This window comes from Setaria viridis, chromosome 6, assembly GCF_005286985.2.
Source record: "Setaria viridis chromosome 6, Setaria_viridis_v4.0, whole genome shotgun sequence".
Classification (NCBI taxonomy): Eukaryota; Viridiplantae; Streptophyta; class Magnoliopsida; order Poales; family Poaceae; genus Setaria; species Setaria viridis.
The window spans coordinates 1,954,656-1,979,180 of NC_048268.2; the positions used below are offsets into that span (position 1 = coordinate 1,954,656).

Genomic DNA, 24,525 nt, shown 5'->3' on the forward strand with positions numbered 1-24,525 from the left:
ACTAGAATGGTCACACTAATTTTGTACTAGCAGGTCACACATAGCCTTACCTTGACATACTTGCATACACCTTTGGCACTAATGCTCATAGGTAGCTAGGCACTGTGAGTACATGTTGGCATACTCATACTACATTTGTTGCTTTCAGAGTTAAGATGAGCTAGGGCTTCAAGATGGTGATTGAAAACCAAGGTTACGCTCCCGCTCAAAATGCATGCATGTGGATTATATATCATTGGGCCCTTCTATGTCCTTCAGTTGGCTTTCAACCTCTCTCGGATGTAATATTTATGCAATTTAACATGCTGTATGGAAAAGATATCTTTTGAGATATGTATTTGTACTTGATAGCCTAAGCATCGATTCCATGGACAGTACACTTGTGGTTGTTCTAGTTCAAAGTCATAAAATTCAGGAAAAATGGAGATATTTTCAAAAAAAAATGAATGGATTATGTAGAAAAGTACTTTAATTTCTCGGATTCGAACCGACAGAAATATTAACACATTTACCAGCTTGGGTAAGTAGATTGCCAGTCATCGCCTCATCGGACTTATGTACTGGAAGTATTTCTATCCTGCAAAATAGAATTTGTGGATCCACTGTCTATGAGTGCATTGTTTGTTTACTGATTAGTAGGTATATAAACTTGCACGAAAAATTCTCAAGAAATAGAATTAAAGTACACACTAGGTTAATTATAGACAGTAGATAGAATCAACAATCGATTGGAAATGTTTGGTTGATCCGTTGTTCAGCTACTCCACCTCTAATTTACCTTTCTACACTAGAAACTCTAGTGCGGCCTTTGCCGCACCCTACTTGAGTTGGGCTAGTGTTTAGCCACCTCTTGATGGAACATAAGCGTATTATAGTTGTTTAGCTCGAATCTTCCGGTGGATCTGTAGTTGCCAATGTAAAGGTTGGAGCATATAAGAGTTTCGATATATAATCAGCGTTTGCCTACACGGCCGTGTAGGCCGTTTACACGCTGTGTAAATGTTACTCGATGGCCTACCATGCAGTTTAGGGTCTAAACGGTGATTACACAGTTCAACAGTTTATATGGTAAAAAACGATCCTACACGGTTTAAATGGTGTACATGAAATGGTGATTACACAGTTTTACAGTTTTACACGAAACGGTCCTTCAACGCCAAATCCCAATTTGCCCTTTGGCACATCACACCCATGCTTTTAGCTTGGTCTTCACTATTCAGCTTGTAGCTGCCATGCCGCATTCATATATACACCTAGACATTATAAGTCAAAAGATAAGAGACATGTTCCTGTGTCCAACACCTTTCGATTAGCCAAAGTATGATCAGGCAACCCATGAAACACGTGTCACATATGAAGTAGAGCAGGTCACTTCTTTATCTACTAACACGTAGCAAATACTCACTCCATTCTAAAGGTTGTTTTACCTTTTCTAGATGTATGCTTTTTCCTATGCACTTAGATATAAGTTATGTCTAGATGTATAGCAAAATCTATTTAACTAAAATAGTCAAAACAGAGTGACAATTTGGATCAGAGCGAGTAGTTCACTGTAAATAAAGGTGACGGTGCATATGCGAGCATATATATATAACAGCCTGAACACACAGATACTCCATTACGAAGTGTGTAGCATAGCTCGCAGAGGGAGAAAAGCAACCGTCAGTTCGCCGGGATGATCCCGTACGACACGGCAGCGGAAGCGGAGGCGGCGCTGGGGCGCGCCCTGTCGTCGGCGGAAGCCGCCTGGTTCCGCTACTCGGCAGGCATGCCGGACTGCTGGCTCCTGTGGCACAACACTCTCATCATATTTCTACTCCAAACCCTCGCGCCGCTGCCTTTGGTGCTCCTTGAGCGTCTCGCGCCTTCCTTTGCCATGCAGTACAAAAGCTGCAGCCGCAGGAACGGCGGCTATCCCAGCAGGCCGCCGTCGGCCGCTAGTTCAGGGACAGAGCCGGCGTCTTCTCGCTCGTCGTCGTTTCCTTTCAACTCCTGTCCTACCCCGTCGTAAAGGTCAATGATCAGTTTGTTTTTATTTGCATCAATTTAATTACGTGGCTTGGAAAACCCATGCTAAGTTCTTTGATAATACGCACACAAATACAAGGTTAATAATCCTATGTACTAACCTTTTTGTATCGCATGGGGCATTTATATAGATGGCGGGTATCCTGATGGGGCTTCCTTTGCCATCTGCAGGGGAGATCGCAGTGCAGCTGCTAGTGTACACGTTGGTGGAGGACTATCTCTCATACTGGATACACCGCTTGCTGCACACCGACTGGGGCTACAAGAAGATTCACCACGAGGTCACAGCACCCACGGGTTTTGCCACACATCGTATGCTCACTGGGCCGAGGTAGCTGTCTTTTCCATCCCTGCCTTCATCGGCCCCGCAATCACACCGTGCCACGTCACAACGTATTGGCTCTGGTTTTCGATCCGTCTTTTGTTCCCATTTGAACCGACCAAGTTGATCCCATTCTACAGAGGAGCATAATTTTATGGGTCTGTTCGCTTCAGCTTATAAGTCGGCTGAAAAGCTGAAACGGCTGATTTGTTGTGAGAGGAAAACACTGTTTGATGGCTGATAAGCCGGCTGAATAAGCTGAAGCGAACATGCCCCATGACTATCATCACTGTGTAGGAAGGCAAAGCAGGAGCAACTTTAGTTCTATTTTCACATACTGCATGCGATTATATATACGGGACAGATAAAGTAAGTTTATGCTTAATTTCTGATAACAAATATGGACATACATATGGTATAATTCCTCTCACTTGTATTTGTTTATTATTATCGTTATTTCAGGGCTACAAATACCACCACAAGGCAAACGTAGCAAAGGTAGCTTTAGGCTTTTAATTTCTCATCTTCTTTGATACTAATGCATACATATATAGACAAGTATAAGATTTGCGAAACTTTTATATTTATTATGAAATTCTGAAAAAAATTATTGTATACCTGTTAGTGCAACCAACACAAATTGTCAGGCATGCATGGCTCACGTGATTGATCTAAATTCTAGCTACTCCTACGTACGTATCTTTCATCTGCGCAGATGAAAGCGAAGCTGGCAACAAGCAGCAATACGGAGAAAGGAGGCAATGACGGATCCAGCAGCGCGAAATTGGACTGAGATTATAATCTCAAAGTTCAGTATGACTGTGCTTTGTACAATTAGTGCTTTATTTTGATGCCGTAGTCATGTGTTTTATTATGTTTTACCACTTCAATTTCTATCAGATATCACGCGCTTGAATGATGTAATAACTGGCCGTCCTTTTATCTGAATTCTGAAAGTGCTCCGTTACACTTATAATGATATTATGTACAGTATTTCTGTATTTGCACGCGTATAAATAAGAGAAAATTAAAATTTGCATTTCATTTCTGAATTACTCTTTCCAGAGTCAAAGTTTCATCAATGTGTGGAAAGTGAAAACCCAGTGCAAACCAAAAACTTCTGGTTGGTTTTATGAGCAGCTTAGGATGATTTAGGGCAGTTGTGTTGGATATGACATAATAACTACTATAAAGAAAGTAGTAGATACAAATGGGATATGGCAAATGGCGAATGGAAACATGCATGCCATGATGGCGTTGCATGAAAGAGTAAATACATACTATGTTCTCACTGAGTTGCTAGCTACTAACAACTTACAAGGTTAATAGTAGCTACTTCAGTGAATAGTCGAGGAGGAAATTCTAGGAAAACCTAATAACTCAATGCAAGCTTAAATTTTAATCTCCATAACATCTCATTCTTAAGAAAGTGCCAACTTGTGAAAAGTTAGATACCATTAGGAAGACATGGAGATAGCACCGTACGGAACTTGAACTTCCCTAACATTTTCTTTTTTGGTCAAAAAACAAACAAACATATAGATAGATGGTACCAGCTAGCTAGTAGTACAAGTTAAACAGCCAACATGAATTCATATACTAGGAAAATTCATTCCACTTATGCAACATGTGTGGATATAATCATGCGAGTAGGTGACATAGTCCAGCGCCAAACGGAAAAAGGGAAGAAGGAAAAAGCGCCAATACGGGCCACCAAGCGTCCATGGACCATGGGCGCCTTGGGCGGGCCCATAGGGTAATCCGGCAGGCAGGCCCAGTACTACCCTGGCCTTCGGGCTTTTTTTTTCCTTACTAATTTGCGTAAAAAGACCCAACAAACTGGGTGGGCCGGCTCCCTACGAGCGCCGGCGCCGTCTTCCCCGCGCGTAGCCCCTTGCTGCCCCCGCGCGCGCCGGCCGCCGTCACCCCCCTCCCCTCCCCCACTCGCGGCGCCGATCCCGACCCAGCGCGCGCCGGCCCCATTCTTTTCCTCTACTCTGGGGGCGCGGAGGAGGAGGAGGGCGCCGGGGCTTTGCGTGGAGCAGCGGCGCCCCGTTACTGTCCCCTGCGGCTGATACTCCCACCTGCTCGTGCTTCGCCGCCACCACCGGCGATGTCGGCTGTGACGGAGGACGGCGTCCAGCGAGCCTCCGCCGCGGAGGTGGGCGATGGCGGGCGCGACGGTGATGAGGATTTCGAGGAGGATGAGGAGGACGGGTTCGAGTTCGATGACGCCGAGGAGGCGATGCAGTGCGTGGAGATGGCGGGGCGCAGCACCGGCGCCGGAGCGATGCGTGCCCAAGCACACGACTACGAGGCGCTCGCGGAGCGCAAGCGCAAGGCTCTCGCCGAGGAACAGCCCCAGAGGTGCGAGATTTCCTCACCTTGTTGCTTCGATTGGGAATTGGGAGACAGTCTAGTTAATTAAATCTGCTGGTAAACACAAACTAGTTGCTCATGTCCCATCTAGATTCCAGCTCATGTGCATCTGCTGCAATTTGCTTCGAGAGATGCACACGGTGTACGGTGAATTCAGAGTAGTGCGCACCACACCACTCAATGCTTTACTAGTTTCGTGGAGTAGTAGATTGCTAACTGTTAGTTCATATGTGGAGCTCTGACCCTGTGGTGCCATTGGAACTTATAAGTGCTATTTTTGGTTCCGGTGAATTGTTTACTGTTTTCTGTTGCTTGCACTGTGAAACCCATCATGTAATCTGTTACAAGGAGCTGTGTTTGCACTTGATATGTTTGAGAACCCTTGGTCATCTTTCAGGGAGGGTTCCAAGAGGCCAAGGCCGGATGACCTTTCAGAAGCGGAAGCAGCAACCATGTTCGATCAACTCATGGAAGGCTTTGGTCTTCGGCGCAAAAGAAGGTCCAAAGATGTATGGCACTCCTTTCCTAAAGTTCTTTGCACAAATTCTGCTTAAAATATCCCCTCGTGGTACTGACTGCATGGAGAAAACAAGTATAGTTTTCAGAGATCTTACAGAAATGAAGTACATGCTATTAGATCAAAGTTCTGTTGGGAGTTCAATGGAGAAAACAAGCATTATTTATGGTTTGTGACTGGTGCTTCCGTTTTTGGGTTTTCCCCCATGGCTCGCACCAGATTAGCATTTCGATACTTCGAAAATTTCTGAGAACTGAATGCTGTTGAATCAAGTGTATTCCCTTTCATTGCTAGCTTCATTTGAGGATATATTAGCTGTTTCACTGGAAAACAGTTATTATGTGGATTAACAGCAATTGATGTATCATATGTTGTGTCCAATGCAGACGATTTGTTTTTTAGCTATCATATTTGTTAGCATTAACAAATCGGTAATTTTTCTTGTTCTCTGTCATTTCATCAGGGCAAGAAAAGGGGAAGAAAGAAAGGAACAAAGAATAAGGGCAGCCCTGAAGTTATTAAAAAGTTGGGTGATGCTACTCTACTTTTTGCTGAAGAAAAATTTAACGAGGTCTATGATTTCTAACATGGCTACTTTCAGTTTAACGAGTTTTGATGAACTGGAAGTTGATATGCATCAGTTTAATCTCAGTTAAGTAAAGCAGATATTTGACACTGCCTTAACCTGTTATGTACATCCAGCTGCACAGCAACTTCCAAATTTTTTTATGTCATATATTATATTATGTTATATTCACCACGAGCTAGTTTTTCTCATAGCTCACATCTAGGAGTTGTATTAATTTTGATTCTTTAAGAAAGGATGATTACCAGTGGATTCTCATCTGGTATGGTGTCTTTACAATTTAGCCTGTGGGGTTAATTAAAAGCAGTGACTTGTCTGTTGTTCTACAGGAAGGTAAATCTTTTTTTAATCACCTCACTAGCATGCCAATTGAGCCGTACAAAATGGCTACCACAGAGTTTTGGATTATTGAATAAGTCAACTTGTATTTAAAAATTACAAATTTCAGTTATCAGTTATAGTAGTTGTTTGCTTGAGGTTCCATGAAACTAAAGTCTTTGAGCAGTCTATCTGTGATGTTTGAATTTGTCTGACAATCGCATTGTCTTGTGTTGGTGTCCTTTATTGCAGGCAATTCCTATACTGCATGAGATTGTGCGAATTGCACCAAATTTGCCAGATTCATATTATCTACTTGGTAGCATTTATAGTGAGACTGGTGAACTAGATAAAGCCATAAACTTCTTGATGCTTGCTGCATATGTCTCCCCAAAGGATGCATCGCTGTGGAAGAAACTCATTCCCTTGGCCAAGTGAGTTTACTTCATACTGTTTTTTCTTTTGACCTTTTTTCTGTGAATATAAAACAAAATATTCATTTTGTTATTGAATTTTACGTCATAATTTTCTGAGCAAAAAATCTTGTATAGCTTAATTGAGATGATATTTGATCATTCTTTATATATTTGTTGAATGCATCGAAACTATGATTTTATAAATATTTGCTTATGTTTAGATTTTTATTGCAATATGACCTTTCCTTATCAGCATGATGCTTGTTAAGTAAGCAACAAGCATCAGTATCCCTATCCCTATCCCTAGATTTGTAGTGATGGGAAGACACATAGCTTTTTGGTTTTCTTGTGATCAATCTATAGTAGTATATATTGTACTAGTCTTCAGGCATTTATTGTTTTTAAATTTCATTTTCAGATTTGATTGTCGATGTTTAACAGAATAATATGCTTTCACACCCTCAGGTTTTTCTTTGATATAGTGCAACATGCATTCTACTTCTGCATTAGATGTATATTGTCATATTTGCAAGTGATGTAAATTTCACAGAGTGCTGATAGTTTGACATGGTTAGTTCGTTTTCCCTGGAGATAGTTAAAAATAAAATAAGTTAAAATAAATAAAGATAGTGATCTCACAGACTACTTTGATACAGGAAAAAAGAAGATGCCTCTCTGGCAAGACACTGCATTTTAAAAGCAATGAGAGCAGATCCAGAAGATGTAGATCTGAAGTATCTTTGCGGTGATATGTATCGCAACCTTCGTGACTATCAGAAAGCTGCAGAGATATATGAGCAGATAGTTAGAATTTATCCTGCCAATGTTGCTGTTCGTAAAGTAGCTGCGCAGGTATGTTGCAATTAACTGTTTGTTGTGACTATTACTTGAGACTAACTGTAATGTTAGGGCCCACGTAGAAGAGTGGTTTGGGGCAACAATTCTTTTTCTCTAATGAATGTCATGCTCAGCCGCTTGACCCCTCACTTAGTTGTGTCGCCTTGTTCCATGGAAAGTCCACCGGTGCTGCCAGCGCACCTGCCTCTCCTTATCTATTTTCCATAGCAGCTACCTGTCACACACCACTGCCCTCGCGCCTCCTCCAGAAGACCACAACCGGCGAGCAAGAACACACTGGCGCCTCCTGCGCAACCCCCCTCCCCCTCCACCTGAATTTCTTTACTTCTGAGCTCCAGTCTTTTGCTCTGATTTAAGTCGGATGCTTTGATCTGATTTCGGACTCCAGTTTGAGCTCTGGTATGAAATTCTTCAGTTTTGAGCTCCGATTCGATGCTCTGCTCTGATATTTCTGTGCATGATGCAATTGTGCTGAATCCGAGTTGATTTGTTGGGGATCTTGGTTCGATGCGTAGATTAGTTTTGATCATTACTTCTCTGTGAAATTTGAAATGTGAAAACTTCGATTATATTGGAAGCCCGTTGTTGCTACTCCTAATTTGATGTGCTGTGTCCTCCATGTCCCATCATGGCGACGGGGGCCATGCATCATGTAGGCCGAGCGTCAGGTTTCTGGGCCGCAAGCATGCTCGGCCCTGAGTTTCAGTTGAAGTTTTTTTTTTTACTTTTACTATTTTTCTTGGTAGTGGAATGGAAACCACTAACCCAAATAAGGCATAGGTAGTCTTGCTTTTCCAGGGTAAAAAGTTACTAAACATCCAAACAGCGCACCTTGTTTAATGTAGCACACATCGGTAGCCAGCACATTGTACCAATCTAGGCATATGTTGCAAGAGTAACATGTTAAAAGAAGTACTAGCTTATTGATTCTTGGTCCAAGTTTTCTTAAAAGGTGCATTACAATTTTTTCATTGCCAATTTGCTAATTCATTCACCTTTGCTCAAGTTCTCTTATCTGCCGTAGCTCTTGAGCACGGCAATTCCAATTTTTTTAATGCATGAATTCCTGTAGGATTGAGAACACTACTGGGGAGTTGTCTGTAAGCCAGAATTTTCCTTTGATATTCCAACCACAGACCAGTTTGTCCCTAAATTTCCATGGAATGCGTGTGTTATAGCTCACTGCTTGATTCGCATTCTTCTTTTCTCTTGATTCTGATAACTTTGAAGTTCAAAATGCATCAAGAAAACTGCTACTTTTCTTTTGAACATAATCTCGCTGAAAACATGAACTGACCTGGATCCAAATTAAGTGTGGCTTTGTTTTGCAAACCCTGGACTCGTGCACTTTTTGTTTCCTGTGTAGTATTTTGTGTCATCCTACCAAGTTAATTTTGGGCCACTTGTTGATTCTTGCCTTTCTTTCAGATGTACAGAGAGTGTGGTCAAATTGACAAAGCTATTAATTTGTTGGAAGACTATGTTAGTACTCAAACTACCAACATTGACTGGAGTGTTCTAGATTTGTTGATATCCCTTTATCTGAGAAATAATGCTCTTAGTGAAGCATTAAAGCAGATTGAGAAGGCACGCCTACAGTTGCGATCTCAACAGAAATTACCAATACAATTGCTGGCGAAGGAAGTAATCTGCCATGCCTATCTTGGAGACATGAAACATGCTGAGGTTTGTTCCAGAATGGTTCTGTTGTATATCACTTGACACAATCCATCCTTGTCTGATCGAATTCCTTCATCTGCTCTCTAGTAAAGTTAGAATTCCCAAATATGTACTGAATAAAGAGTTGTAAATATGATTCTGTAGGATTAACTTGGCTTGCATTAAGTCACTGCTTTTCAACACTCACTTCAAAATAGCACTAATCTTATTACTTAGTTCCTCATGTGGCATTATCTCTGTGCAGATTTTCCTTCGTGATGTGCATTTGGAGCCATCAAAAGATAACACTGATGTGATCAAGGAGCTCGCAACCAATTTAGAAACCATGGGACTATATGAGTATGCAGTAAAGTTTTACCTGATGATTGGAGATGTTGCTAATCATAATGCGGTGAGTAGTTGATTTGCTTCTTTTCATCTCCCCAATATGTATTGAAAAGTTGATTTTGGGACTAAGATCTTGGCTGCAATATCTTTATTTTCCAATTCAAGTATCATGTCTTTCTTTTACTGAAGACCTAGCACAATGCGTTTTGAACTAGACCTTTTAATGCTAGTAAATCCTTGAGAGAGCAATAGATCCTGAATCATTGGAAAGATAGTTGAAGACAAGTGCAGTGGACAATTGGTGTTTTATTCAGAATTTTCTTGAAAGAGGGAGATGGAGAGTAAAATTTGAGTCACCTATGAATTGCTTTGGCATGAACAAATCATAGGCGGAGATTGTAAACTTAAAGTCTTTTAGTCCTTTATAGTTGATACAGAAAAATTTGCTAGATTCTGAACACAAATGCCATGAAATATAAATTACTGTGTTTGAGAGCTTGCCTTTATAGCATCATCTAGATATCCTAATTCTAATTGGCAAGATAAGTGTCCCAAATTTGATTGGAATGTACATGCCCCATAGAAGCCTCAATAGATACACATGATCCGGAGTCCAAACATGTGGCTTTGTTTGCTCAGGCATATGCTACTCATTGCACGACAGCGTTGTACTTCGAGTAAAATGCACCGCCGGTCCTTGAACTTGGCAATGAGTGTCATCTAGGTCCCTGAACTCCTAAAATACACATCTGGATCCTTGAACATGCTAATCGGTTCACGTGAGGACCACCACTAACCGAGTTAAACTGCTTTCGTGGCATGCTGATTGTGCGCTGACGTGGACTGACATATGGACCCCACGTATCAGCTCCATCTTCTCCCCCTCTATGCCTCACCTTTCTCCCCTCTCTCACCAACAGCATCTCCGGCAACCAGCACCACTGCCCCCTGGTCCTATGCAGCGGCTTGGGGGGCCGGGATTGGGCGGCTAGGGTTTGGGAGAGCGGAGCGAAGAGGAAGGGGAGGGGAGGGGACGGGGGTGGCGACGGGGGATGGGATTGAGAAGGACGGTGACCGACGAAGGGGATGACCTGGGAGAGAAAGTGGGGAGAAGATGGAGTTGACATGCGGGGCCCATATGTCGGTCCACGTCAATGGTACAATCAGCATGCCACGTAAGTGATTTAACTCGTGTAGAGTGATTTGGACCCCACGTGAGCCCATTAGCAAGTTCAGGGATCCATATGTGCATTTTAGAAGTTTGGGGACCTAGATGGCACTCGCTGCCAAGTTGAAGGACCGGCGGTGCATTTTACTCTTGTACTTTATAACCTTACTGGTTGGAGCATTTCCAGAGAGCCAAAGACTGAGCAACATGCATTTTTTTTCGTGCATATTAATACATGGATTGAGGTCTGTAGATCACCTTTTAATGGATCTTGGCTATGCAAGACATGTGGCCAAATTTGTTGACTCCTGAAGAGCTTAGAAGTTTATAGGATTTCTGGAATAATTGTTTGGTAATGTGATTCAAGTTTCTAAGTTGGTCTCTTGATTTTTTTATGGTACAGCTACTTGTTAGTTTCACTTTCTTAATCTTCTCTGCGGTTTTTTTTCTGATATACTCCTTGTTTCAGGGTAGTTTATATGTGGATCACAAAGAAATGGGTAATTCATATGTCAAAGTCGCTCAGTGCTACATGGTCTTAGGGGACAAAAGAAATGCAATTCCTTATTTTTATAAAGGTATTCATTACCTTCAGGAAGCACTTCTCTGCTTGACACTTACATGTAGACTCGATAAGGTTTATTGTAAGTGCAAATTGCACCATAATTCCTCTGAGTACTGGTCTACTACTGGGTTCCCTTAATTTTAGATAACTTTAAGAAAGGGTCTTTACTTTTGTGGTTACCTAAAATGATGAGGAGCTTATGTCCTGGCCCTTAATTTATTTTATTCTATGATAATTGATTGTGCTTCTTATGTACTTATTATTAGAATTTAGATGTTTAAGGTCAGTCTAGACTACCTTTAATTTCATCATTGACGAACCTTTCTAAAGAGTCCTTGCTTTTGCGCTTTATATATTCAATGCCTGGTTCTGACATGCAATAGTTTCTTTTGAAGTGGATACCTCAAGACCAAAAATAGCCTGGTTCTGTGCTTGAGTTCTTCTCTACTGTCATTATTGACAAATTGTCTTCCTCCTTTTTTTTGTCCTCTTAGCCTTACAAAGCATGAAGGACAATATCGATATACGATTGACCTTATCCTCCCTTCTTATTGATGAGGGCAAGACTGATGAAGCTGTCACTTTGCTTTCTCCTCCCAAAAATCAAGGTATAGTACTTACTGAGCAATTTTATGCAACTAATTGCCGCCTTTTTCAGTGTTTTTATATGAATTTTGCAGAGTTGCATTCTGCTAATACTCCAGACCAACATAAACCTTGGTGGTGTGATGGAAAAGTAAAGATGAAGCTAGCAAACATTTATTACAATAAAGGGAACCTGGAAGACTTTGTGGATACAATTTTTCATCCTATTCTAGAAACATTGAATGTTGAGTATGCTAATCGAAAGGTACATTGATCTTTTCTGTATGTGATGTTCATGTGTTGCTTGATAAAGCTGTGCATATGATGTCTGCTATTTGTTTCATGTCTACTGTTTTTATACCTCCCCTTTTAACTATCTTCCATTTAAATGGAGATTTGCTTTCCATATCATTTTCCTCCATGCCATGATTGTGTTCTATGCTAATAAATGCTGCAGCAACATTTTTCTTCAAACGGTTGCAGACATCAGCTCATCATGATCTCGATATTCTTAACAAAAATCACTATCATATCGAAGGCCATGAATGAATTGATCGAACTGCTTTAGTGTCTGCACATATCGTTGTGAAGTTTGAAGCTCTTAAACTGTGTTTGTTGAATGCCACACAACTGAAGTGAGCATGGGAACTTTGTATAATAGATATTATACAATATATATTTGTTACTGAAACACTAGCACCATACAATATATATAGATATGTGACACAGACTCTTGAAAATATGTATTGCTGTTGAGTTGGAAATTTACTATGCGCTTTCCATAACATATAGCTAATTTTAACTGTGTCCAATCAGATCAAGCCAATGAGAAAGCTTCCAAATACTGTTCTGCATGAAAGAGTTAAAGTATTGGGGGAACCACGTCCAGATAGTATATTTCAAGGATTAAGGCCAATAGCGTCACCTGGGGAGTTGTAAGTACACCATTTGTTCATGGCCATTTCCAATTTTTAGTGATAACACTAATTTTCTGCAAGCATATGTAATACTGATTATTTGTAGCATGGTTCCTAGGACCTGACAAATTGCATTTGTTTGCCTGGCTTTGCCCAGACTTGTGTACTTCAGGTTTTCACCTAGCTATCTAATCTGCTGTTGTGAAATTTGTGAGAAGTGCATGATTCGCTGTTTCCATAACTTTCAAAAACAATAATGACATGTTTGCGTAAATGATGAATATAAGAAAAATGTATGTGTATTATAGAGTACAAACTACCAGGAAAAGATGAGCACTTCATCATCAACTATTCTATCCACACTTTGCTGATCTTTTGGCTCTCCATGGTATGAGAGTGGATCATGAGATTTTACATTAGTTAATGGTACATCATGATTTTCGTCTGATATACAAGAACCATGTGTCATGCGCTTGTCTCAAATTTGCAGGAAGAATATGAACTAGGAATGATAGCATAAAAAACTAGGAGTTTCAAATCCAAAATGCCAAATTAAAATTTGAATTTATAATTTTGATTTTTATACTCCTATAATCAATTCAAATTTCTAACCTGACAAGATAAAAGCAGGACTGGGGTATATCCTTGCACTAAGCATGCATGGAAAACACAAAATTGGGGCCATGTATATTTGAATTTCACTTGACATGGACTCTTGTAGCATAATGCACCTGTGCATAGCGCGGCAATTGATTATATGTTCCCAGGGACATTATTTAATGATAATCAAGCACAAGCAGCCTTCTGCTATTAAATATCTATTGATGCATGTAATGTTCTTTATATCTGGCTCTAACAGCTACATGTGATGATATTTCTGTTTTCTTCCATGCATGTGATCAGATGTGTTGCACTTGTTCCTTATTCTGTCATTGCATAGTTTATGTGCTATATTTGACAGTCCTATTTTCTTTCAATATTATAATTTATAGTTGACTCCATTCTATCTCTGATTATTAACTTTCTTGATTATTTGTTTCACTTTTTTCTTTGAAGATACTGATATGTTATTTAATTTCAATAGACAAAAGGCAAACAGAGCGAAGAAACTTATAGAGAAAAGAGCAGCTTCAAATGAGGAATTAAAACCTAATGATTTGGTATTAGTTTTTGCTAGTGTTTCTAATTTTAAGTAGTTTCCTCCTTCATAAAGAACTAAATTCCTTTCTTGTTCGATGTTTGTAGCGAAGAACAAAGCAAGTTCCTCCTGTTCCTGATCTGTTGACAAATATGGAGCATCATCAACTTGTGTTAAATGTTTGTATCTACCCAATTCTCTTATTTTTCTCTTTTCTCCCTTCAGGTTTCATCTTTACAATTGCCTCTAGTACAGTACATTTGTCAATAAACATAAAATTTTGAGTAACTTGCACCAGAGGTTACTAAACAAGTTTGGTAGTTTGTTTACTGCCCTTAAACCTTTGCATATTTTATGTCCAGAAACATTCATCTATGGGTTACCTGAATGCCCATAAATAGAGGTCTGGAGTGGTGGTGTAGGAATGTTTCTTCATGACTTAAAACAATCTTATTAACAAATCAACATCTCCTGCATCTTCATATGCTAATAAGTATGTATTTGCTTATTGTTGACAATTTCATACGCGAAGGGTTCTCGTGTGAAGAAAGAGAATAGTATGCAAGAATAATTTTAGTGCATAAAGTTGTCAACAGTAAGCTAATAAATCCTTATTAGCACATGAAGTTGAGAATAGCTGAAGAACAAGGAACCAACTCTTAGTGTGGTGGAGGTGTGACGGTACGACTCCACCCACCAAGGTTCAAACCTTCAAATCATGTTGCCTACGTTTACACACATGGAGTGCTTTCAACGATTTATTTGTAATCATGTGATAGGAAGCGTACTTGTGTTTGTGTGAGTGTGGCTTACATGTGTGCGATCCTTGTAATCACAAAAGAAAGGAAAAGAACAGTTTGAAGTACACTTTTTTTTATTACCTTTTCATTTGTAAGTATAGTTGATTCTTAATTGTTGTAACATTTTAAAGTAGCCTTGTATTGGATTTTTTAATTAAACAAAAATATATCTTTTACTTAACAGTTTGTCATTAGTTTTTCCAAGATAGAAATATGTACAGGCTTTTCTTAATATAATGACATGCAGCTCTCCTGTGTCTCTGAGAAAAAAAAATATGTACAATCTTTTTCTAGCTTTGTTAAGAACCTTAGAATTCACTCTCTAGCATTATTTCATGTGGGTATTAATTGCAACTCATGGGATTTGAACTTTACCATGTAAGCATCGTCCTGGTTGTCTAGAAGGCTGGGATGTTACAATGCTAATCTTAATTAGCAATGGGCAGAACATGTGTTATTTGGCTGCTGCATATTGTTTTCCATACTCATAAAAAATTGATCAATAACCATACATATACATGATTGATACTGATAATATTGATACTGAATGGTTACATATGGATTAGGTGCATATACTTTTGTCTTAGTCCCTTGTTTTTATTCTGTTCACCTTTTTTGTGACATCTACTTTGATAATATTTGGGTAAAGTCACTTTTCTTCTTTTGCTGCTCCTTTTTAATCTTATACTGACTATTAAGTTCACCTTTTCTGGCTTTTTGTAGCTTTGTCGAACATTAGCTTTGCTTCAGCGATATTGGGATGCACTGCAGATTATCAACCGCACTCTGAAACTTGGAAATGATGTGCTCACCAATGACAACAAAGAGGAGCTCAGATCCTTGGGTGCTCGTAAGATCTATTCAGCATACTATAGCATGCACCATCATAAATTGGGTCACTAAGGAATATCATCTTGTGCTTTCAACTTAGACCAGATATTCTACAATTTCTAGGAAAGGATCTTTAGACTTGCTCACTCTGTTATCGAGGTTATAGCAATATTGTTTACATCTTAAAGACTGAAACTAAAAAAATCGTTAAATAGAAAAAGGGAGTAAACACAACCAGTATTTTTAATTTGAAAATAACCAATCTTTTAATTTTGCAGAAATAGCTTATAGGGCTCCAGATCCCAGTCATGGCTTCAAGTATGTTCGATATGTTGTTCAGCAGCACCCATATTCTCTCTCTGCTTGGAATTCCTACTACAAAGTGATATCAAGGTGAGTAGTTAGAATTCCATATAATGTAGTTAGTTTCATTTTTCTGTTTATCACATGGCTATGATTAACTTTCAACACATTATTCTTTTTTTGTGTTTTATACTAGTGATGACGCATTTATGGCTATATGTTAAAAACAGCTTAGCTGATGTAATAATATTTTCACTCTTATAGCAATGTACATGTTCGGTATAAAGCTTGCTCACTAATTCTGCAGGATCCTAATGTGCCAGGAGATTACTTTCAACTGTTTTGGATAGTCTTTTTAGAGTGCTGATAATGGACCTGTCACTGCTATCCCAGTCTTTCTGAGATATCAATCATGTTGTACATTTTCATATATTTCTAGCTCTGGGACTGAAAACTGAATAAAAATTATCAGATGTTTGAAATTTATATTTTATTTTGCTTTGCAGAATAGAGGACAGGTTTCCACATCATTTCAAATATATTCTTCGGACAAGAGAAGAAAAGCCTGACTGTGTTCCCCCTATAATCATATCCGGGCATCGATTCACTGCTATAAGTCAGCATCAGTCAGCTGCCCGGGATTACCTGGAAGCTTATAAGTTGGACCCAGAAAACCCTCTTATTAATCTCTGTGTAGGTATGTCACCAGTCACCATAGTCATGATATATAGTATCGATTTGCTTCAGTACATGAGATATCAATCATGTTGTTGTCCAACCTTTGCAGGCACTGCCCTGATTAGTTTAGCTCTTGGCTTCAGGCTTCAGAATAAGAACCAGTGCATCGTCCAAGCTTTTGCATTCCTATATAGATACCTGCGCCTTTGTGGGGAAAGTCAGGTTTGGTACTAGTTTTTTTTTATATTTTCATGCTTGTGGTGTAATGCTCTTAACTTGAGTCCCTGGCCGGATTAGGATTTATTGCTTTCATATGATATAATGTATCGACTTCAAACATTTCTGGTTTCATTGCGGCATGCCAGCAACCTGTTGAGTTACACAGCCAGGATATGTTTTGGCCTTGCAGGAAGCCTTGTACAACATCGCTCGGGCATACCACCACATTGGCCTGAATACCTTGGCAGCTGTTTACTACGAGAAGGCTTTAGCGGTTGAGGAGGAAGATCATCCTATTCCCAAGCTTCCATACGAGGCTGGTTCATGCGCACAGGAGGATCTGAGGCCAGGGTACTGTGACGTACGAAGAGAGGCTGCCTTCAACTTGCATCTAATCTACAAGAAAAGCGGTGCGACAGATCTTGCTAGGCAGATTCTGAAAACGTACTGCACTGTTTAGAAGCTTGTGTCTAGTGTTGTCGGGATCGGAATTAGCAAATACAGAACCCTACTTGCAGCCTCAGTAATTTAGAATCAACCTGTCTATACAGCTAGAATACTTGTATATGTATATTAGTGTTGTCAATGAATACTCCCTTTGTCTCAAATTACTATTCATTTTGGCTCAATGTTGGCTTGGGATAATAGTGCAAAGCATATGTACAGATTATATAGGCAAGGGTAGTCCTAGGATTTATAGAAGCACCCAATCAACGGAGATCCTTACCTAATCTAAATAAATACCTAGGCATATCAGTCTATCCAGGGAGGGAGGCGCATGGCTGGGAGGCCCATGCAGCGCCCTGCCTAACAGCCCATAGGGTCGGCCTTAACACACCCTAAACACGTAGTCTAACACCCCCTGCAGTTTGATTGTCAGTGCTGCAGACGTTCAGGCTTGGACCTGAACTCTGTGAAGAGAGTAGAGGGGGCCCCCTTGATGAAGATAGCAGCATATTGCGAAGATGTCGGAACGTGCATAACACGAACATCACCAACAGTGACGCGCTCCTGAACAAAATGGAGATCAATCTCGATATGCTTTGGTGCGCTGATGCTGGACAGGGTTGGACAACATATAGATGGCGCTGATGTTGTCGCAGTAGACCAATGAGGCGCGCCGAGGAGGTGCGTGAAGTTTCATAAGGAGCTGGCGCAGCCAGGTAGCTTTAGCGATGCCGTTGGCCACGGCACGGTACTCGGCTTTAGCACTGGACCTGGAGACCGTGTTCTGCCGCTTTGACGACCAGGAGATCAAGTTGTCACCGAGGAACACCGTGTAGCCTGAGGTGGACTTGCATGTATCACAGCAACCAGTCCAATCAGTATTCACTCTGTGTAGACGGGCGTAGGACCAATCCCAAGTGCAAGGTACCCCTGATGTAGAGAAGGATCCTCTTCAAAGTAATGAGATGTGGCTCGTGCGAGTCATGCATGTGTAGGCAAACCTGCTGAACTGTGTAGGCGATGTTCGGCCTGGTGAACGTCAGATACTGAAAAGCGCCAGCAAGACTGCAAAAATACGAAGCATCCTTGACCAGCGGACCATCTGCTGCAAGTTTGGGGTTGGTGTCGACCAGGGTGGAGCACGGCTTGCAGTCAGCCATAGCAGCACGATCCAGGATATCCAACATGTACTGCCGCTGTGAGAGAAACAAGCCAGAGCCACAGCGCTACACGTGCATCCCCAGGAAGTGATGCAGCTCGCCAAGATCCTTCATGGAGAATTCTTGTTATAAAGCCTGAATGGTGCGCCTAAGAAGATTTGGTGAGGAGGCTGTGAGCATAATGTCATCAACATATAGCAGCAAGTAGATGATGTCGGAGTCACATCGATAGACAACACAGAGAGGTGTCCGACTTGGCTTCAACAAACCCCAGAGTGAGTAAATAAGTAGCAAACCGACTGTACCAAGCACGGGAAGCCTGCTTCAGACCATATAGGGATTTGTTCAGGTGACAGATGAAGTCCAGATGAGCAGGATCCTCAAAAGCAGCAAGCTGGGCGCAGTAAACCGTCTCAGACAAGGTCCCATGAAGAAAGACATTCTTCACATCGAGCTGATGAATGGACCATCCACGAGAAAGGGCCAAGGATAGCACAGTGCGAACGGTTGCGGGCTTGACCACAGGACTGAATGTTTCATCAAAATCAACACCAGGACGCTATGTGAAGCCACGAAGGACCCATCGAGCCTTGTAAAACTCCAGCGAACCATCTGATAGGAACTTGTGCTTATAGATCCATTTGTCAGAGACCACGTTGGCTCAAGGCGGGAGTGGGACCAGATCCCACGTGTGGTTCTGCAAGAGAGCAGCATGTTTCTCCTCCATAGCAGCCCGCCAATTTAGATCGGCGAGAGCACTATGGAAGGTCTTGGGGACAGGTGACAGGGGCGCGGCATGGTTGAGAGCTGGAAGACGGAACTCACGCTTCACACGTGTGGTCATCTAGTGTTGGTTGACCATAGGAGGAACCGGCACAACACCACAAGCCATGGGTGCGGCTGCACGTCCCGCAACAGTGGCAGCGGGCCCCGACGCGAGTAGGTGTGATGAATCTCGCGTAGGTCTGCCAGGAAGCCGCCCGTGGCCCCATGAGGGGCGGGAGAGGCCTGTTGTGGCCCGCCTGGGGCCGGCTGGGAGCCGCCCGTTGGAGACTTATCCCAATAAGACGGTAATATTTGCCCACTTCATTGAGCAGGGTCTCGCATTGCCAACTTCAGATTTCTTTCGGGGCTTGCTAGGTTTCTATAAATTGGAGTTGGTTCATCTGAACCCCAATGGGATCCTCCATACTACTATTTTCATCCATTTTTCCAAAGCTTTTCTTGGGATCAGGCCTCACTTTCAATTATTCCGGAAGTCTTTCTGTGTGAAGCCACAACCCTCAAAAGATCATACCCTCTTGGTTGGAGGTGCCGGGATCCAGATGCGAGAGACAGTGAGCAGCCAATATTTGTGCTATGAATTGATAGACTCCAATGCCTGATGGAAAGAAAAATGGTGCTACATTAGCAACCATTATTCGAAACTCCCCAAGCTGACAGGACACCGTCCCTCTTGGAACAATCGGTGGCTTGATGAGCCAAAGCATGGCGATTGCCTGTGAGTACCCGAGCTAGTGAAGTAGATAGCATATCTGAAGGAGCAAGGTCTGACTGGTCTTGGCGTCGCATTCAGCTTTATGAAGCGACGGATTCGTCCGTTGCAGCAGCGCTGTCATTTAGGCTATGAGTACACCGGCCTTAATGATCCATCCAGATTCTCTCCTAATGAAATTAGCACGGATGAAATCATGGTTAGACTCAAGCAAATGTTCAAGAACATGGGCGGGATCCCCACTATTGTGCAGGAATTTAGCGCATCACACCCGCCAAAGCCTGTAAGTACCCGTGACCCTAGCCCCATGAGTACTTCTTTTGAATGTACTTGTCAACTGACCTGTCTTATTTTGCATGAAGATGTTGCTTTGTACTTCTCCGCTCCTCCTCCTCCCGGATGTGAAGATGTTTGATGAATAGTTACTCATGTAGTTAATTAACTCCTAAGGTACTGATGGCTTTGTCTGGTGAATAGTGACGAGGAGATGGAAAAAAGTGGTGGAGCTGATGAGGAAATTGATATTGTGAACTACACCGCTCCTAGGAGAAATTGGAATGTTGATGCCTACTCAAGAGAAAGGAATCCATATGCTTATGATCTTGCTCATGACACAAATAACCTCTTCTTTCATATTCAGTTACAAGAGGATGCATTCTTTGATCATTTGCTCACTAAGACAATCCATAAGCATCAAACCTTAGATTTTGAATATTTGGGTGATGAACCTGTCATGTGTGACTTAGTGGCAAGATTTTAGGCTATGGGTCTTCGTCCTTTTCTCGAGCATAGATGTGATTGGAATGACACAATAGTTAGACAATTATATGCCACTGTTGAAATTAAAATGGAAGAAGAAACCATTGAGTGGATGACTGGTCAATGCAAGAATAAGGCTACCTTTGCTGAATTTGCTGCTGCAAATAAGTTAGATTATGCATTTCTTTCTAATGAGCAAAGTTACAATATTGTGTTGGAGGATAATTTAAGTGATGATCAATCGATTCAACTTTATGAACCTGCTAGAATTGGTATAACTCGTGTTTTTGGAAAAACAACGGGACGGAGGCATCATCCTGCAGTTATCAACAAAATTGCTAGAGCTACTGTTATGCCTAAGAGTGGAAACAAAGACAGGGTTAGATTCAAGTATTGGAATTTCATCAATCATGTCATGTTTGGTCACAAGGTCAATGTGGTAGCATTAATGATAGATCAAATGGCAGACAAAAAGGTCAACATTGAGACAAATATTCAATTTGCACCCTATGTTATGTCACTTATACATGAGAAGACGAGATTCAGAGGTGCATGTCATAGCAAGCATACCATTTTTCGGCCATTCTTGAATGACACCGCCTTTCTTGGAAGGGACTTGACACCCTTCCCCGATGATGGAGGAAATAATCAACAGGGTGCCCGGTAATGCAAATGTAGGTAGTAATGATGCACTGGCTATGCCTCCTCCACTACCACATGTGGAACCACAATGGGTACCTCCAGCTGATTTCTTTGATCCTTAGTCTATGAATGAAAATCTTCATAATTTTGGGCAGCAAATGCAGCAAGGGTTCAATTCAGTTTGAAGTATTTGGACAGCAAATGGCCACTGGTTTTCAGACCATGCAGCAGAGCTTTCAGGGATAGCTGGATGCTAGTTTTCAGGCTTTGGGCAGCACATTCATTCTACTATGTATGAGCCTGTGATGGAAAGATTGAAAAGTATGTAGGAAGGTCTTCACACGCTTTGGATGCTAGATTCAGGGACTTGACTACTTCTGAGTAGCACCAGCAGCTTGTGGACAGGCAATGGAGGATTGAGAATGATTTGGGCACCTTCTCTTCCGCTTTCTCAGGCTTCACCAATCACTTCTACTCAGTTTACCCAGCTCCTGTGCCACCTCCTCAGTTTTACCCACATCAGCCATATTATCCTCCTCCTCCTCAAGATGACTAGTTTTCCTTCTTTTGGTACTTGATGGCTCTATAAATATCTCATACCCTACCGTGGGTGAGGTCTCTTAGCACTTTGGAAAGCTTTCTTGACATACTTGAGCCTTCTTCCTCCTCTCTCTCTCACTCACTTTGCTTAGAGGTTGCATTCTTGTGAGATTGAGAGCATCCTAGTGCATTGCATCAAGAGTTTGAGCTTTGTGGCACTAGGAAGTCTTCAAGTAAGCGTCATTGGCTTGTTACTCTTGGAGGTTGCCGCCTCCTAGACGGCTTGGAGGCCGTGGAGTTGTTGAGCCCTTCAAAAAGATTGTGAAGGAGCCCCGGCTATTCTTGTGAGAGATTTTTGTGCTCACCTCGCCGAAGTGGTGAAGAGCAACTCTAGTGAAATCGAGGTTTGGAGAGGTTCTTTGGTTCAAGCGAGCTCAAAATCAAGCGGAGTCTTGTAGAGGAGTGGTTGGAACATCGAATCCACCTCAACAGGGATTAGGGGTGACCGGCAAGTCATCGACACCACGGGAAAAATTCGTCTCTTGTCTTCAATTATTTCTTTACTCAATTTCATTTATTGCAATTTACTTTGAGTAATTACATTACTAGAGATTGAATTGTATCTTGTCACCCTAGGTTGCAAACCCTCACCTAGTTCTAGAAAAAGTAGAAATAGAATTTCCTAATTAAATTTATTTAGTGTTGTGATTTTAGTTGAAATTGCTTATTCAACTCCCCTCTGGTCAGTATCCTAGATCCTACAACTCCTTAGTAGCTAACCTTTTTTTTTTCTCTAGCAGATATAGAACCTAGAATCCCCAAAATCAACTACAACAAAGTCTGGGAGGAAGAGACTGGACTAAATAAGAAAAGCGATAATTAAAGATAGGTGTGGGTGGTCCGTGGAGCGAACCTGGCTCTGCTCCACGCGATCCATTCAAAAACTCGGGTGTGTGTTGGGGTTGGATCCATTTGCTTCAACAGTGAGAACCACATGAACGACGTACCAAAGTAAAATCGTGAGATAAGCTGATGGGCATGGAAAGGCAGGTATCATAACTGTTACACGGAAATAAAATGGAATTTTACGACAGAATAGCTTGCTTAGTGGAGGAATTTTATGAGATATACCAGAAGAGGTAGCAACCGTGAGATGGAAATTTCGAGCACCTAGTCACGTCTCCATCCATGAGTCATAACCCATGGAATAATCGTACCACCCAATTTTTGCTGCAGCTTAACCTTTTGTAATTATCCATGGGAACACAGTCACGCAACCAGCACTATTGTGTACAATTATGGGTCGTGTCTCCTAGTAGGCTCTATTATTAGTACCTCGAAAAATATGAGCACTGGGTATGAAAAAAATACTTGTAAAATATGTATGATATTTTTTTTTGTTTTTTTAAGAACCCACTCTCGCGAGAACTTAACTACTTATAAGACGGCACCCACAAGAAAACTCATGGAGAACCTTGGTTCACATGCACAACAAAGGGACCGTCAGCTGCCTAAATAAAAAAATGATACACCATTAATACAAAAATTTATATAGGCTCTCCATACGTGAGTTTGCTGTCTCTAGCTAAATGGAACATGGGAATCACCATTAGCAAGAGACTCAACCACTCGCTTTAAAGCCGTGTTCCGTTGATTAATCTTTGCTGCCTGTGGAAAAGTAATGATGTTATAGGTCACATGTCTAATCCAAATGAGTTTTAGGGCTTTTGTTTTAACACAATCCATTAAGTATTCAAGGTGTGGTCATATTTGAGAATACAATGATACAAAATTCATGTGGCAAGATCAGTGCGAAAACTAGATTTGAAGTTTCAGATAACTAACTACTAAATGAAGTGCATAGAGCAATTTCTTGCATGCAAGCCATTGTTTGCAGTGTAGTTGGAACACATAGATCCTACAGAAGTACAAAATTGGTAGCACTAGCATCACAATTCGCTGCGGCCTCAATGTTCTCAGATCTAGTCATGCCTACAAGCATTAACCTGCCTCCAATTCATGCTGCCGCTCATTTTGAAGGAAAAAGTACAATTGGCAGAAGCTAGCTAATATAAGGATATGCATAAGTTTTTGGCAGTGGTAATTAACCATGAGAACGCAGTCACTCAAACAACATTATTGTTTACAATTATGGGTCGTGTCTCCTAGTGGATATGCCAAGGCAACAATTTCGTCTAGGGCCGCCTCTACTTTAACATGTTTGTTGAGTTAGAGGTAACACCTTTTTCCCCATCCTATATTCACACATGTATTGTAAGTTCTTAATGTCGTTAAGTTGCATCAATGTGTTGGTGAAGCTTTAAATGTTGAACTTCTGTATAGTGTATCAATGGCCTAAATTGTGGTAAAGCCGGCAAAGTGGTTGTGCGTAATTTGGTTTTACGTAGTTGATTATAGGAGGCATAGTTGAAGAAGACACATCTCCGCTTGGCGCGCATCTACAGCAGAACTAACATGAATTTTAATCTGTGTAATAAGGGTTTTGAGTACATTGCAATCTCATTAAAAGGTTTATTAATATCTATGACAAAGATGAATGTTTTGGCACCCAACATTGCATCGTTGATTGGCGAAGTTGTTGGTGCTAGCTTAATCTCTGATGCTGGTAGTCTTTCAAATCTTGTGTAGTGCCCTTCTTCCATTCTCCAAATGCTTAGTACCGAGAAGGTACCTTTCAGGTAGTTGAAGTCTACCATATTATAGTTTACCGTGTAAATTAACTTCGTAATAGGTGCTTACTCTAATCCGTTGTAAAGCAGAGATCTAATAGGGGAGGAGACACCTAAGTATGACCTTGTATTCAACTCCACTTTTTTTGTTCGTGTT

At 41.2% G+C, this 24,525-nt stretch overlaps 2 protein-coding genes and 1 pseudogene across 3 annotated transcripts; all 3 read left to right on the forward strand.

Moving 5' to 3' along the window:
* Positions 1–1,675: 1,675 nt before the first annotated feature.
* Positions 1,676–2,866, forward strand: LOC117860732 (very-long-chain aldehyde decarbonylase GL1-10-like; annotated as a pseudogene).
* Positions 2,867–4,230: 1,364 nt separating this feature from the next.
* On the forward strand, positions 4,231–17,264 carry LOC117860653 (uncharacterized). Of its 2 annotated transcripts, XM_034744021.2 has the most exons (18): positions 4,231–4,717; positions 5,127–5,238; positions 5,710–5,817; positions 6,403–6,584; positions 7,223–7,418; positions 8,853–9,110; positions 9,349–9,495; positions 11,069–11,177; positions 11,659–11,772; positions 11,845–12,014; positions 12,566–12,684; positions 13,751–13,826; positions 13,912–13,983; positions 15,328–15,454; positions 15,714–15,828; positions 16,245–16,435; positions 16,526–16,638; positions 16,826–17,264. In XM_034744021.2, exons 1-18 carry the CDS (start codon positions 4,464–4,466, stop codon positions 17,093–17,095), a joined length of 2,733 nt encoding a protein of 910 aa, XP_034599912.1. In that variant the 5' UTR covers positions 4,231–4,463; the 3' UTR covers positions 17,096–17,264. The 2 variants fall into 2 exon arrangements, with proteins under 2 accessions (XP_034599912.1, XP_034599913.1); XM_034744022.2 differs by lacking the exons at positions 4,231–4,717; positions 5,127–5,238 and having other exon boundaries at positions 5,758–5,897.
* Positions 17,265–20,500: 3,236 nt separating this feature from the next.
* LOC140223092 (uncharacterized) lies at positions 20,501–21,163 on the forward strand. The gene has a single exon (XM_072294535.1). It carries the CDS (start codon positions 20,501–20,503, stop codon positions 21,161–21,163), a length of 663 nt encoding a protein of 220 aa, XP_072150636.1.
* The last annotated feature ends 3,362 nt before the right edge of the window (positions 21,164–24,525 follow it).